This window comes from Ostrea edulis, chromosome 1, assembly GCF_947568905.1.
Source record: "Ostrea edulis chromosome 1, xbOstEdul1.1, whole genome shotgun sequence".
Lineage (NCBI taxonomy): Eukaryota > Metazoa > Mollusca > Bivalvia > Ostreida > Ostreidae > Ostrea > Ostrea edulis.
In genome coordinates, this window is record NC_079164.1 from 77189951 (window position 1) to 77207539 (window position 17589).

At 34.0% G+C, this 17589-nt stretch overlaps 1 protein-coding gene across 5 annotated transcripts in view; it reads left to right on the forward strand.

The window, feature by feature from the left end:
• Positions 1 to 6586: 6586 nt before the first annotated feature.
• Positions 6587 to 17589, forward strand: part of LOC125680472 (sodium- and chloride-dependent glycine transporter 1-like) — a 31636-nt gene continuing 20633 nt past the window's right edge. For 2 of the 5 annotated variants that reach the window (XR_007371974.2, XM_056161050.1), the window contains exon 1: positions 10198 to 10288. Coding sequence is in view for 2 of the 5 variants with exons in the window: in XM_056161050.1 (XP_056017025.1) it covers positions 10236 to 10288 (53 nt within the window). In the remaining 3 variants the exon portion in view is untranslated. Of the gene's footprint in view, positions 6638 to 10192; positions 12314 to 17589 lie in introns of those variants that run through there. The other 3 variants (XM_048920102.2, XM_048920088.2, XM_056161044.1) reach the window with 3 other exon arrangements.

Consider the following 17589-nt stretch of genomic DNA (forward strand, 5'->3'; position numbering starts at 1 on the left):
ACAACTCAACTTTATGACAAACGGGATGATTTCAACTTCTCCATAGTCAACTTCCCATATTTATGTAGCAATATTCCATTATCACCTGGATATGATGTTTATATATCTCAACTGATTCGATATGTAAGAACTTGTTCTGCGTATAGTCAGTTTTTAAATCGAGGTAAACTACTGACAAACAAGTTGATGGTACAGGGGTTTCAACAGTCTCGATTGAAGTCAGCATTTCGCAAATTCTATGGTCGTTATAACGATCTAGTTCGTAAATACAACCTATCATTGGGTCAAATGCTCTCTGACGTGATTCATACCGATTGTTAAGCCGTTCTTGGCACACTGATTTTGACTGAGGATAACTCCCGTTTACCTGAACAGAATATAGGTCTCACGGCGGGTGTGACCGGTCGACAGGGGATGCTTACTCCTCCTAAGTAGCTGATCCCACCTCTGGTGTGTCCAGGGGTCCGTGTTTGCCAAACTATCTATTTTATATTGCTTGTAGGAGTTATGAGATTGATCACTGTTCGTTATTTTCACCTTTCATACTGAGGATAGTCTTATAATAACTGGGATCTAATAGATGAACATCTATATAGGTATTTACCAAGTTTACATAATTAGAATTAAAGTCAATCTGCATGGAAACAATAGCTGATAACTGTTGATAAATAGAATGAAAGTCAATCTGCTGGGAGACAATCGCCGATAACTGTTGAAATAAAACAGGACAAGGAAACACATGCTTTGTAGCTAACCTTGGTTTACAATGTCTAATATACAAAATGTAGAGATGTGTATGTTTTTGAGTTTCTTTTTTCAATATATGAGAATGATGGTTACATGTATTTTGCAGTATTACAGCTTAGGTATTTTTGTCTTCAAGCTTTGAGAATGAAGATAGCATGGATGTTGCAGGGGTATTAGTTGCCAATTTACCCCAGAAGTTGATTTTGAATTAAACCTTTCTCTACTGACTTGTAAATAATTACTTGCAAGATCTTATAAAGATCTTTTTATATTGTGAGCATATGTCTACAAAAATATATTATCATATTTACATTTCCAATGTTTTTGCCTATAACATCTTTACAAATTGAAATGACAGGAATTTCCACATGAACGCGATGCTGTTGTACACAATGCGCGTATGAATACAAAACTAAATGTCTTTCATAAATACAGTACGTTTATTTGAGCGGCTGGAAATCCCAACAAAAATGAAAGTAGATTGTAAACTTAAGAATAATTTTAATTCTTTTAACTATTTAAGGATATGAACTGCAACGACATGCTTTTTACCATACTGTTCATGTTTGCAGTTCATACCCGCATCTATTTTCAAAATTGAAAATCACTTCTCTTAAATGACTATTTAAGTTTTGCTTCTTGCAGCAAAGGTATTGCATACATAATATCATAGATGAATGTGTTTCGCTATATGCACATTTATAGCGCATTAATAATTTGTATGGGTAATATATTTTGTTCCATTCAAACCATCTTATTCCGTTTCTTCGAATTAAATAGAGTAAACTTAATGTCAGTGAAAGTACATTAGTTTTATATTTAATACATGTATCTAGATGTTATCTTGAAAATAGGAAGCGTTTAGACAGCTCTGCCATCGTCCTACTAACATCACATGCTAACATATGTTTTATGCTAACCCTGTCTAATCTGTTCTGAGGTGTTTTGCCCAAGGATAATAACATTAATCCAAAGTGCGTTGTAAGGAGCATTTACCACAAATGATATTTGCAGAATTTTTATAGAGCAGCTTATAGTAATACAGTTGTATGCATAAAATTAAAAACACGTGTCGATAAAAAGTTATTGGTATCACAGATTGAGTAAAACATGGGGGCACATTTTAAGTTAAATTAAAAGTTATAAAAGGCAAAATAGGTTGACATTTTGAAAATGACGAAATAAGTATAATATTATGTTGATGTAGAGAAGTAAAAGAGGGGGGGGGGGGAACGTGCGATTGATAATTATACCCGCACTATCTAAAGAAAGTTCAGGTATATTGGTGTTACCCTGGTCCGTCCCTCTCCCACGCTTTCTTCTTCCTCAAACCACTCTTTTATTTTAAGTTGGAGCCCAATGACGGTCGAAAAACGACTTTTATTTTATTATTAATACAACCCCACTGGTTTCCAGAATTCTTAAATTTTACGCAGTAGCCATTTAATGTTTTGGAATATCATTGATGATGTCTTATATATGTGCAATAAGGTTTCAGATTTTTCATTTTCACATCAGAAACCAGTTATGGGTTGAAAAACAATGTTTTTAAATAGGAAAACATGGTTTCTGGAATCCTCTTACATTTTATACAGTAGCCAAATCATCTTTCGGATATGATTGGTGGCGTCCTTTAGATGTGCAATAAGTTTTCAGAATATTCTTATTTTACCTTGAGGGGCAAATGAGGTGGAAAAAATGACGAACAAAATAAATCGTCATATGCAACAAGAATATATTTGTGTTGGTAGTAAGGATATTTTCTTCCTTCCACAACTTCTTTTCAAAGATAATGCATTATCTATTAACTTATGAATTTATTCGTTATTAAGTATGGGTTAATTATATGAAATACTAACATAAGAGGCCAGATTGCTTTAAATTACCCCCACATGCTCATCATCAGGTCTAAATATTGTTATCTTTAGTCAGCGCTAAAGTACGTCTGAAATCGAGATGAAAAATGTAATTGTTGGCAATGTAGCGGTAATGTATTCCGCCCAGAGATCATATTCTCACCTGAGCATTTTATGAATTTGATCAGGTATATCCAAGGAAACTTTAAAATAACTATTGTGGCTTTTTTGCTAGTTACACATGTACGACAGAGTGCGCGGTGCCGGTGTTATTGTCGTTTTAGGATTATTGTTACGGTGCCTAAAGGGATTGACGGTGTGCTCAATTAAATTTCGTTGAACAACTTCATTCTTGGTTGACAGCAATGCTTATAAACGAGACTGACACACTTATCACAGTACTGCAGAAATCTTAAGAGGTTCATCAAGGCAAATCTGAGCAGGGTTCAGTAAAACTGAAACAAAGCATGATACAAAATACATATGTAAGTCATTAAGTTGACAATAGATACTTAACTTCATAAGTATAATTCCACCCCAAAAAGCATAACATGTAAACAGATACCACGTAATGATAAAAGAATAACATAAAATCCAGAATTTTTCGGATTTTCACTATTGCTTTTCATGAAAAATTCATTATAAACACATATATGGTAAATGTTTTCACATAATTACAACTATTTTAAAAACACCAATACTGGACTTTATTGGAGCATGAAAGAAATGCTGAGTTTCGCATGAAGTAATCAATGACAAACCCACGGCGTACCCCAAGGTCAAAGTACATTAAATACAACAGGATCTCAATACCATTGAAAGTATCAGATAATCATCTTGCCGACAGGTAAATATTGTATCATATTTCTTTTATTTAACGTTTGGAGATGTACGAACTGTGTTAAAAAAGAACTAGGAACATTGAGGGCCAAAATTTGCCCAATGTCAAACACCCTATTTTGCTCTTGAAAGGTGAAGATAACGAACAGTGATCAATCTCATAACTCCTATAAGCAATACAAAATAGAGAGTTGGGCAAATTCGGACCCCTGGACACACCAGAGATGAAGAACAAGAACACGTAGGTGGATTAAGTATAAGATGGTCTATATCTAGGCACTGCAAAGTTTGTAGAAATATATTTGTAGGAAATACTGAGTGTAGACTTGAACTTTAAATAAGTTGGAATACACGACTGAACTCTTTTATGACGAAGAATGTTGCTTGTTGTTGACGGCATCTACTCCTTTGTTTGTAAATTTGAGCTTAAGGAACTGCCGGCATTATTTGGAGGGGATATCATCCATGACCCGTAACGGTTTAAAGAGCCTGTGATTGGCAACATCCATAATCACAGAGTTCAGTCTATATTCAGGTGTAGAAAAGTCCAAGTATAGACTAGCTGTGGCTTCTTGAAATAACGTATGTAAAACTCTCAATGGAACAGAGTAAAGTTTTCTGCGAATATGATGTGGACGTAAACTTAGTATCTCCTCTAACAAATCACACAACTGGAATAGCTCTTTCCAGAAGATTCTATACTAGGAAGAGGAATCACTTTTTTACTTTTAACATTCACTGTCTTTTTTAACTAAGAGTTCATATGCTGGATCATTGCTATGAAAGGTAAAGATAACGAACAGTGATCAATCTCAATCTCATAATATCTAATGAATTCGCAACACGGTCTGCAGTCTTGTCCATTGAATTAAATACACAAGTTGATCAGTAGAACTTGTAGTACTAGTTGTTACATATTTCTCCTGGCAGCTGGTGAGGCCTAGGTACCCTCTATATATAACTTTTATATCAAGATCGCGAAGCCTACGTACCCTCTATATATAACTATCATATGAAGATCGCGGGCCTAGGTACCCTCTATATATAACTATCATATGAAGATCGCGAAGCCTAGGTACCCTCTATATATAACTATCATATGAAGATCGTGAAGCCTAGGTACCCTCTATATATAACTATCATATGAAGATCGCGAAGCCTACGTACCCTCTATATATAACTATCATATGAAGATCGCGAGGCCTAGGTACCCTCTATATATAACTATCATATGAAGATCGCGAAGCCTAGGTACCCTCTATATATAACTATCATATGAAGATCGCGAAGCCTACGTACCCTCTATATATAACTATCATATGAAGATCGCGGGGCCTAGGCACCCTCTATATATAACTATCATATGAAGATCGCGAAGCCTAGGTACCCTCTATATATAACTATCATATGAAGATCACGAGGCCTAGGTACCCTCTATATATATCATATCAAGATCCCAATATGAAATGCCTTTGGTCTGGTTTTATTCTACATGAGACACAGGGATATTCCTATGACCCACCTCTATACATACTCTTAATAAAAAAGAAATATCTGTCTTAGATGCACATATATTACAAAATGACACGTAAGATAAGATCACTGATGATAGACCAATGTGAACTAAAGAGAAAAGTCATACGCAACGTAAAAGGAATTGATTAGCATGAATATTCTATCTCGGTTTTGACGTAATAATTAATATTGATAAGTAAGTTAATAATTTTAATTATTAACTTACTTATCAATATTAATTAATTTTAAAGTATTGATTAGTAACATAATAATTGATATTGAGAAGTAATGTAATAATGCTATTTTTACACAAAGACAATTACATCGTACATGTGTGACGATTGAATCAACAATCATAATGCAATGTTCAACATATTCATGACTAAAATATACTGAGTCGTGCCATAGATGGGTTATGTTCTATTTCACAATATAATTTCTTGAAAAAAGGCACTTTTCTTAACTATTTTAATCAAATCATCTATGGTCTGAATTTTTATATTATATTCAATTTGTTTGAACTCTTTTATGAACACTCGTAACTCCATGCACACTCAGGGTTTCACTCTACTCTTACGAAGGATTATACAACGAAATGGAGTGCTAAAAGTTTGAATTTCAATTGTCGTATCTCTGTATTTGTTAGTTAAAGCTTTGAATATCCACGTCCAGATATTTCATAATAAATGCTTTAGATTTTAAAATAGTTATAACATAAATGACTTCAGAATTATTTTAAACAAACTTTTTTTTCAATGAAACATAAGTAAAAACAAAAACAAAAAACAAGTTGACTCATTTATCACGGTAAAGGCATTTGAGAGAGAAAAATAATTTACTTTTGAAATACTTAATGATTTACTTAAATCTTATGTTATGATACTCTAATATAGTATCATAACAAAGGTATTAGTTAAATGGTTTGTCTAAAAGTAATTCCGAGTATGTGAATGATTCACTATTTTTAATTTATGCGTATGATTGACATTACCCCGTTGTTTTTTCACTCTCTACATTAGATGAGGAAAATCATATCACAAAATAACCAGCTTTAAATAAAAAAGTTAAGTAATTGATTGTGGATTGCTTAAAGTATTTTAAGTAGAGTGTCCACAATTTTGTAAAGGAATCATTTGCATGGGAGACGAAATCCCTGTACAACTTTTAAGAAACAAAGGACAAAATCATTCCCAAAATAGCACACCAAACTATTAGAGTCTTGAGGAGAAAATTCAACTGTCTTTGTCAGTGATACTGAGTATATACTATATATCCTTCTGTGTATCAATGTATGCGGTTTTGTCATTGTCAGTGATACTGAGTATATACTATATATCCTTCTGTGTATCAATGTATGCGGTTTTGTCATTGTCAGTGATACTGAGTATATACTATATATCCTTCTGTGTATCAATGTATGCGGTTTTGTTTTCGTATGAACCTCTAAATTTTTGCCATATTCACTTGGAAAATACGTTATTGTGCGATCTAATTAATATGCCTAGTACAGTATCAATACATCGTAAAGTGTGCTTTATACGACAGTATCGCAATTTAACTAAAACCTAAAACAACGATTATTCAGAATTTATGTCAGCTTTAAGTCACTGAACCATTGCCCCGACAACTTTCTGTCTAGATACCCGGTTACACTCTGACATCTAACACGGCTACGTCAGGTATGTTCCAGTTTTCAAATTACTAGTCCTGTAGCTGATGAATTTTTAGTCTACTTCGTACATGCTTATCGAAAAATACAAAATGATTTTCGTATGATTATAAAATGGTTACACAAAACACTCTATCGAGATGAAAAAAATGCATTGGTGATCATGCAAATTAGACTCTGACAGGGACAAAAAAAATGTCAGAAAAAAGAAAAGAATTTCAATCTAGATACTGACTATTCTTAAAGGTAGCGTTATAATTAGGGAGTTGGACATTGTTGGTAGCGGTATAATTAGGGAGAGTGCTGGTGTAAGGTACTAGTAGAATACGCCCATCTTATACTCAAAATAAACGGGGCACATGTTTTGCAACTATCGAGTCACGACCTCATTTGTGTTATATTACAGGAATGCATTTTTGCAGTGCATTTAATTTTCACATTCTTAAACTGCGCCTCGGGAAATAGTTGCTGTTGAGGGGGACAATAAACTTGCTATTGTCCTCATAGCCAGTAAATAGGTATTTTATTACACCAAAGTAACTTTACTTGTGTCAGACACATCAATGTAAGGCAAGACATCATATAGCTTCTTTTAACTTTAATAAAGTTTTGAAATCAACAATAACAAATAAGTTAACCAATTAACATTTACACAAAAAATTCCATTCTAACATTACAAGAATCATTTTTGGCAATTTAATTGTTATTAAGATGGAAATGAATATTAGATCCACTGATATTTTAAATGGAAAAACTCCGAGGGAGTTGGACATTGTTGGTAGCGTTATAATTAAGGAGTTGGACATTGTTGGTAGCGTTATAATTAGGGAGTTGGACATTGTTGGTAGCGTTATAATTAGGGAGTTGGACATTGTTGGTAGCCATGTAATTGTTTTCAAAATTTTCTTTGTTTTCGAGAACACTATCCGGCAGAATATCCGGTATTATGTTCAAAGCATCATCTAGAAAATCTGGAAAGTTTAATTCAGTTTCTACAGTTGAGGATGTGATTTCTTGAGTGTGGTTCTCTTGATCTATTTGTTACTTTTAAACATGATCAGATGTACTTATGAATAAATTGTTTCTCCAATGCTTCCTCAATTTTTTTGTAACATTGATGATTTCTGTGAATAATTTTAAAATAAATAAATAAATATTTATTCGGTATATACATACATACAAACATACATATATAAATACCAAGGATAACCCATGAAAGCTCGAAAGCTTATTTCCAATGGGGTCCTTTGGTGCACGGATGTTTGCGCTAGGGGGTTATTTATGTGGGAGGAAACCGGAGTACCCGGAGGAAACCCACGTGTCCGAGTGGGCGAGTGCCATACCCTCTCACATACAACCACTGCCGATCACGGGGATTGAACTCGGGTCACAGCGGTGAGGAACGAGAGCGCTACCTCTGCGCTACCCGGACACCCTTTTTATCTCATTTTCAACAGGAAAGCAAAACATCCAGCCGTATTTTAAATCTGATTTTCCTCTTAGAATAACAAATGGTAAAATTTGACACTGCAAGATTTTAGCACATGCATACTGTTTATTGTGTCAAAGGTTAAGTTGAGAGAAAGTGGTGTGTTCTTCGGCTCCTAAGAAAAGTGTTGTATGTAAAACTTATACGGTACCAATTTTGATGCACCAGATGCGCATAGATGCGCATTTCGACAAATAATGTCTCTTCAGTGATGCTCAACCGAAATGTTTGAAATCTGAAATAACAATGAAGTTTTAGAGTTATTATAGCCAAAAACAGCGTGCCAAAAAAGTGGAGTCAAATTCGTCTAAGAATAAGAGCTATACATGAGGGAGATAATCCTTAATTTTGAAATAAATTTCTAAATTTTATAACAGCAATTAAATATACATCCGTATTTTCAAGCTAGTAACGAAGTACTTAGCTACTGGACTGTAGAGACCCTCGGGGACTAACAGTCCACCAGCAGAGGCCTCGACCCAGGGGTCATAATGTAAAACTTATACGGTACCAATTTTGATGCACCAGATGCGCATTTCGACAAATAATGTCTCTTCAGTGATGCTCAACCGAAATGTTTGAAATCCGAAATAACAATGAAGTTTTAGAGTTATTATAGCCAAAAACAGCGTGCCAAAAAAGTGGAGTCAAATTCGTCTAAGGATAAGAGCTATGTATGCGGGAGATAATCCTTAATTTTGAAATGAATTTCTAAATTTTATAACACTTATTTAAACGCTATTCGTGTTTTTAAAAGTATATAGGATGCGGTATTTTGTTATCTAGAGTGGATTTACATCAAGATTTCACGTTTCCCAGCACAGTTTTTCTAGATTTTGAGGAGAAACATTTTCTAATTTTTGGATTGTTGCTACATGTGAGTAGTTTTCACGCATCAGTCAGTGAACAATGGCCAACACTTCAATGTCCGAAACGTCTGAAATTGTGCACGAGAGTTTAACAATAGTGAACAAGTCAAAATGTACCGATTGAGAAGGATAACAGGCAGGATTTGAACACTATTTTAGAAATGTTAAAGAGGATGGACAAGAAACTAAACAAAAATGATTCATTAGAATCAAAACTCGCCAAAATCGAGGATATGATGAATCGCATAAAAATTGTGGAGAACCAGTTGAAAAAGTGCGAGTCTTCAGTATCTGCTCTTGAGAGGAATTTAAAAGAAGTGAAAAAGAATCAAAGTGAGATGGAAACATGTCTGGATGGGCTCAGCAATTTATTTGATGGTGCGTCAAAAGAAGTGAACATAATAAGCACTGAGATAAAGAAAGATGTTGTAGTGTAGTATGAGTGTGTGCAGGTACGAGTTAACTAGACACCGTGTGTGATGCGCATGTACGAGGTTGTTGTCGTCTGGTCTGGAAAGTGAATGGTGGTGTGTTGCTGTGTATCCTTGTGGAACGATTGCACATTAATAATATTGTAAGTCTTGTATGATTACCACTGAATACATATATAAACGATTACCTGCGTTGTCAGTTTATACATACAAATACTTTACTGGCGCTGCGAGCAATCGATTCTGCACGAGAAACTGTGTATTGAATTTTCTTGTGGCGGGAAACTGCCAGGCGTTACATGTAGTCACGGTAGATTATATACATAATAAGCAATAATTTGTAGTAAGTTAGGCGAATTCCAGATTTATTACCGTGCTTCAGTCAGTAATATTTCTCGGTTTAACCACTGTTTTTGTTTTTGTGCAATTTCTTGAGAATTTGTGGTGAGGCTAATCACCGTAAAGTACAGTACGTGCACATCATTGGGCTCATGGTATAGGATACCGAATGCGAGACCATGGCGGTTGAAAATTGTTTAAATTGAATAACTTTCGTCATATTCACACGTATTTTTACGTATTTGAATAGGTATCTATCATTTGTTTGTATTGTGAAATAAATCTTGCATTAGTTTTTGTTGTTTCACCCCCCCCCCCCCAATATCATGATGTCTAACTCGAGAGGAAGTCCCTTTAGAATAAACATCAACACCTGTGCCTATGAATGTAGTGTGGTATGAGTGTGTACAGGTACGAGTTAACTAGACACCGTGTGTGATGCGCATGTACGAGGTTGTTGTCGTCTGGTCTGGAAAGTGAATGGTGGTGTGTTGCTGTGTATCCTTGTGGAACGATTGCACATTAATAATATTGTAAGTCTTGTATGATTACCACTGAATACATATATAAACGATTACTTGCGTTGTCAGTTTATACATACAAATACTTTAATGTCAAAGGTATGGAAAGAGATATGAAAGTCAGTGTTTCAGCCAGTAGTAGTGGTCTTAAAGATATGAAGGAGGAGCTTGTGAACACTTGTAATGATCTAAGGGAGGAAGTTGTCGATCTGAGATGTAGATCCTTGAGGGATAATCTCCTTTTTTCTGGGATACCGGAGGAAGAAAACGAAGACTGTGAGGGAATTCATAAAGACAAATATGCATGTCACAAAGGAAATTGACTTTGAACGAGTACACCGCATCGGAAAATTCTCGACCAAGCCTAACTCGCGTCCGAGAATCATCGTGGCGAAGTTTTTCCGCTTCAAAGACCGAGAACTGGTGAGGAGACAAGCTCCTACAACCCTGAAAGGTACGGGATACTACGTCCAGGAGCAGTTTCCAGCCGAGGTGGAACAACGGCGAAAATCCCTGTTTCCTGTTATGCGTGATGCCCGACGACAGCATAAGAAAGTGAAGCTTGTCCGTGATCGACTGTATATCGACGGCGTTGAGTACATACCCGCAGAAGATCGTGACGATTTAACCGTACATCAGAACACCGGATCACCACATGAGCGACAAAACCGTAAACGTCCGCGAGTTCGATCTAGTTAGGACAGACTTGAGGGCCAAAGGCAAAATGACTGTGACTGTGATTTTAACATTAAGTTCCTGGCATGGAATACAAACGGAGGGCTAGAGAAAAAATTGAACGATCCATCATTTTTGAATTTTATATGTATATATGATTTGATATTTTTGTCAAAGTGTTGGATAGAAAACAATTTTGAATATGATATACCAGGTTTTAATTGTATATTTGTACCCAGAAAATTATGTAGATCGAAACAAGGAGGTGGAATGGCTTTATGCATTAGGAATGAATTACAGAAATACTTAGAAATAGTAGAGGTTTATTTTGATATCATTGTCTGGCTTAAATTAGATAGTACAGCGCATGCCATGAATGAAGATTTATATATTTGTTGTACATAAATTCCTCCTGATAAATCATCTTTCTTTAAACAATATAACTGTGATATTTTCTACGAATTAGAAAATCAAATTGCAGAATGTTCTGAGAAAGGAAAAATAATTATTGTTGGAGATTTGAATAGCAGATGTTCAACTTTGAATGATTACATTGAATGTGATAGAATACACGATAGGCTTTCTGAATACTTATCACCGCTTTGTGATTACCAAGAGGACGATATATTAGTTAACCGAATTTGTCCTGATAAATCAGTAAATACTTATGGGTTAAAGTTGATTCAGTTGTGTATTGAAACCGGTTTGAGAATTTTGAATGGTAGGCATATTGGTAAATTGGCCAGTGACTTTACATATTGTGGTGTTAACGGTTGCAGTGTTATTGGTTGTTTTAGCTACAGTTGACATCTTTCAGTATTTTCACAAATTTATTGTTGGTAGTTTCAATACTTACTCAGATCACGCACCATTACATATTGAAATGAAAGTAACTGTAAATGCGTCTGATGATAGAGAAGACAAAACTGTATATAACAATGATCATTCTCAATACCGTTGGAATGAGGAATTTACTGAAGATTGTAAATAATTTTTAGAACAGAATGTATATTTACTTCAAGATTGTTTTAATGGTATTGATGTAAAACAGGGAAATCATTTAGAAAATTGTGTAAAGTCTTTTGTTGAAAACTTAGCTAATTTGATGTTCGATTTTCACAAGGTACCTATTTTTTACGATAATGATACGGCGGGTGTGACCGGTCAACAGGGGATGCTTACTCCTCCTAGGCACCTGATCCCACCTCTGGTGTGTCCAGGGGTCCGTGTTTGCCCAACTATCTATTTTGTATTGCTTGTAGGAGTTATGAGATTGATCACTGTTCGTTATCTTCACCTTGCATAAGAAACAAAGAAGTGTTGTTGAACCAAAACAAAGTCAACCTTGGTTTGATCGTGAATGTAAGCGTCTTTATGTTAGTTATTATAAAGCGCTGTTTGATTTCTGTTGATAATCACTGTTTTTTAACTTCAAGCAAACGAAAATATAAAATTCATGAACAGAGATGTAAAAGAAACTATTTGTATGAAGAGGGCAATATGCTAGAAAGAATTAGGAAGGCAAATCCGAACTTGTTTTTCTCAAAATTCGCAAAAAAGAAAACAAAGTAAATTTACATGAGCATTTTAAATCTTTGGCTTCTGATGTAAACCTCACCCATGAAGATAGTTTAAATAATGAAGATGATGTTATTTTTGAAGAATTAGAAGAGGAAATTAGTTTAGAAGAAATTGAGGATGCTATCAAAAGTTAAAAAACGGTTAAAAGTCACGGAAAGGATTGTATTATAAATGAGTATTTTATTGTGTTTAAAGACATTCTGTTACCGTTTTTACATACCATATTTAATGCAATGTTTTCCACTGGATATTTTCCTAACATATTATGCACATCGCTTATTGTTCCTATATACAAAAAGGGAAGTACTAATGACCCAGCGAATTACAGGGGAATTAGCTTGGTGAGCTGTTTAACTAAACTATTTACTTCAAATTTGAATAAACGACTTATAGTTTGGGTGGAACATAATGATGTCATCTCTGACGCACAATTCGGTTTTAGACCTTCTTTAGGAACTGTTGATGCCATTTTTGCCTTGCAAACTGTAATTGATAAATATCTTTCTAAGAAAAAGAGGCTCTACTGCTGTTTTATAGATTTTAAACGTGCGTTTAATTCGGTAAACGGAGCTAAAATGTGGAACAAAATTTCTATGCTAGGTATTAGAGGCAAGCCTCTTAAGATTATTCGATCATTGTACAATAATATTAAGTCATGTGTTCTATTAAAGGGAAATTTATCAGATTTCTTTGTAAATAATATTGGCGTTTTACAAGGGGAGATAATTTCTCCCCTACTTTTTTCTTTGAACGTAAACGACTGTGAGAAGGACTTTTTGCTTAAGGGCAATGCTCCCATCGAGCTACAATTATTATCTTTATTTCTATTAATGTATGCAGATGATATGGTTATATTAGCTGAATCGGCCCCTGACTTGCAACTTATGTTGAATTCATTGGAAATTTACACTGAAAAATGGTTTTTAACGGTTAATGTTGGAAAAAACAAAAGTATTGGTATTTTACGATCAAACGATAAATGGCTCTATGATAATGAACAAATTGAAATAGTAAATAAATTTTGTTATCTTGGATTATTGTTGAATTTTAATGGAAAATTTTATGTCGCACAAAAACAGTTATCATTACAATGTAAGAAAGCTTTATTTTCACTAAAAAGAAAATGTTCTAATATGAACTTGAATTTCACAACACTAATATTCTTATTTGATACATATGTAGGAAGCATTGCAAATTATGGATGTGAAGTGTAGGGTGCTCATTCAGCTCCTGATATCGAAAAAGTTCACATGGATTTTTGTAAAAGCATACTGGGTGTGAAAAGTGCTACTCCTAATGTAATGATTTATTGTGAATTTGGTAGATTACCATTGCAATGTGTGAGGAAATTAAGAATTTTAAAAATATTGGTTAAAGCTTTTGTCAACAAAAAATTGTATCTTGAAATCATGTTATGACTATATGTGTGATGAAATGAGTAGTAAACAAAACTGTAAAAATTGGGTAGTAAATGTTAAAGGTATTTTGTCAAATGTTGGATTGATGAACCTATGGTTAAATCAATGTACTTTGAAGCCACAATACATGTTTGCAGTTGCTAAGCAATGTATTTTGATAATTGTAAACAAACAATACTTTCTGAAATCAACTCTTCCTCAAAATGTAGAATTTATAAACATTTGATTGACCATTTTACTTTGCAATCCTACTTAACTAAAAGAATTCCTATGCAGTATAAAAAAAAATTATTTGTAAATTAAGATTATCGTCTCCTTGGTTAGTTTTTGAAACCGGTAGATACAAAAATTGTTCCTTTAGAAAGACGTTTGTGTCCTTTATGTACCTTAGATGTAGAAGATGAGTTTCATTTTTTCTTTAAGTGTACCTATTACAGTCATTTAAGAATCAAATTTTTGAAAAAATATTATTATATCAGACCCTCTGTCTTTAAATTAATTCAACTTTTATCGACACAGAATGTAAAGGAATTATGTAACTTGGGTAAATTTATTAAGAATTCCTTTGAAATTAGAAATATCAATGTATAAGCACAATTTCTATTCTTTCTTGACCTTTATATGATTTTAGATTTATTACATTGTATACTATGTCTATAAGCTGTATTTGCTTTTGACTATTAAACAACAACATACTGTATATATCTATGAAAACAGAAGCCTGTTCAGCAGAGCGGGCGCCCGCGAACATTCCCAATATAATCCGTGAGCACTCGCGTGCGCCCGCTCTGCTGGAGAGGCTTCAGGTACGTCTATATCTAGGTACAATGTATGTGTATATATGTTACATAACGCTTCCTGTCTGCTTCAACGGTGTCTTCCCACTTAGCTAAAATTCTGAAATCTGTACGGGTGACTGGTTTTAGCTAGACAAGAATGGTGCACAGGTAAGGGTGTCAAAGAACATAGGAAAATAATGACAGGTAACCTATAGTCTGTTTTCTGACAGTGAATAACAATTTCAGAATTTTAGCTAGGTGAAAATGAATCATAACGCACTTTTGGGGTATACGCCACCCGCCTTATGTGCGATTAGTCTACAAAATATGTCGGATTTTGATTAAACATATGCTATGCTTTGATGTTGCTTACATTCGTACCGTAATCAAAAGAATTAAGAAAGCAGATTGCATGCTCTTGAGTTGAGACATTACAATTTTCACGTCCTATATGAACATATACACACCGGATTTTTATCATGTCCACTTCTCCCCCGTGTGTTGTTTTAAGAACACGTGCAGCACGGACCCAACAGGTGTACATATAAACGAAGTTCGATTGAAATGGGAGGACAAAATCTTTTAGCATAATATAATATTTACATTTTTTTATTCCTAAAAAATACAAAATAGTATTTTGTTATAAATAAATTTTTGAATCAATTCTCAAAGTCTACATAAATGCCATTAAAACATAAAAAACATATTAATCTTGCACTCATATACGGTCATTTGTTAAAAAAAATTCAATATAAATATCATTAGCACACAGCTTCTTATCCAATGTACATTATCATTATATGGAGCATAAAAATAGGGAGAAAAAAAAACAAAATTCAATAACGGATTTTTTTTTAGAATAAAAAAAAATTGAGGTGTATTAAATGATATACGGACAAAAAGTCACAAGACAAAAAGTCACAATGATGACTTTTGATTAGATAGGATAAAAGTCACAAGACAAAAAGTCACAAAATCGGTAGGGCAGAAGTCACAAAAATTACTTAGCAAATGAGACCCCATATATACTTTTAAGCTAAATGTAACAGGTGGTACCCAAATGCTCACTAAAGCCATTGTTCAGACACCAGTCATTTCTTACAGTGGATGGGAGGTAGATTAAGGGAATGCATGTCATCATTCATATCATTTGTTATTTGTTTTGCAACATTTCGCACTTTCAGTTCATTATTAAAGAATAAGAAACAAAAAAATAATAATAATAACTTGTTCATGTAGCAATTATTATATGACAGTTCACTTACTTCTTGTTTTGACAATAATCTGGAGTGAAAGGAAGCCAACCATCATTCTGCCATCAGATTTTGTTTTGACAATCATTAATATGTAGTACATGTATACTAGTAAACCAAATGATCACAAAGCTTTTTTATTTATATTATTTTATATCAATAGAATATCTCTCTTTTTTTAAAAATCTAATTAATATTTTACAATAAATATGATAAAAGGAATAAAGATTATTATTAATTTATATAGTTTGAAATTTATATAGATTCTCATAGAAAATATAAATTTTGCATATACTTTTTCTTAAACTTTGCAAAAAGAACAGATATGTTTTCAAATATATACCAAAATTAATATTTTCTTATAAACTGTGATTTTATCCTGTGCCATTTTGTCCTACTTTCATAAAATTTCTAATTATGACTTTTTGTCTTATTTTCCTATAAAACTGACTTTTTGTCCTGTGACATTTTGTGCTACTTTCATAAAATTTCTTATTGTGACTTTTTGTCCATGGTCATTTTGTCCGCGACTTTTTGTCAGTGACTTTTTCTCCTGTGACTTTCTGTCCTACATTCTATTAAATATGATACATGTAAATCCTAAGTATATCTGGTTTTAGTAAGGACTAATAAACGTTCCCGTTTTTATTTTTTGTTAAATGATTTATTTTATATGCCGGTATGTAATGCCAGAAAGCTGACGATAATCAAGCCGTAATAATTTTCTGCCGACGAATAAAATAGCTATTGTACAGGTAGATAGCCCTAACAGGTAAACAACGATACTTCACACCACGGCGGTGTAACTCTGCCCCGCGATGAAATCCCTCGGCGGGATAGCGCGGGAAGGATTAACATATCGCGGGGGGAGCGCAGTCTAATACGGGATCCGCGTTGCCCGTACTGTAGGTAGGTAGGTACATGTAGATAGATAGATAGATAAATATAGGTAAGTAGATAGTAAGATAGATAGAAAAAAGGAAATATTCACATCTAGTGATCAGTCATCCAGAAATTACTTAATTAAACACTTCACAAGTACTCTAAAGTTGAAATAAAACTAAGCTGGAGTTCTCATTGGCTATATCTTCTTGGTCTTTGGTGTTCAGGTCTTTTAACTATCTATTGGAATTCCCATGGACACGGATTGTGCTCTTGTATTAGATGACATGTTTTTATATTCTTCTGAAGCGGAGTTTATTTAAAAAAAAAACTTCTACATGGGAAGAAACAATATCTTGTGGCATTCAACTTGACATTTAGATATATTGACAATTTTATCTACTAAAATAATTTTCAGTGAAAATGAGGTCGATACGATATATCCCGATGACCTCGAGACAAATGACACCACGGAGTCCTCCACATCTGCTTCATACTTAAATATTTTATTGCAAAACATTAACGGCCGACTAACAACTCAACTTTGTGACAAACGGGATGATTTCAGCTTCTTCATCGTCAACTTCCCATATTTATGTAACAATATTCCATTACCATCTGTATATGGTGTTTATATCTCTCAATTGATTCCATACCCAAGAGCTTGTTCTGCGTATGATCAGCTTTGAATCGAGACAGGCTCCTGACAAACAAGTTGATGCTAC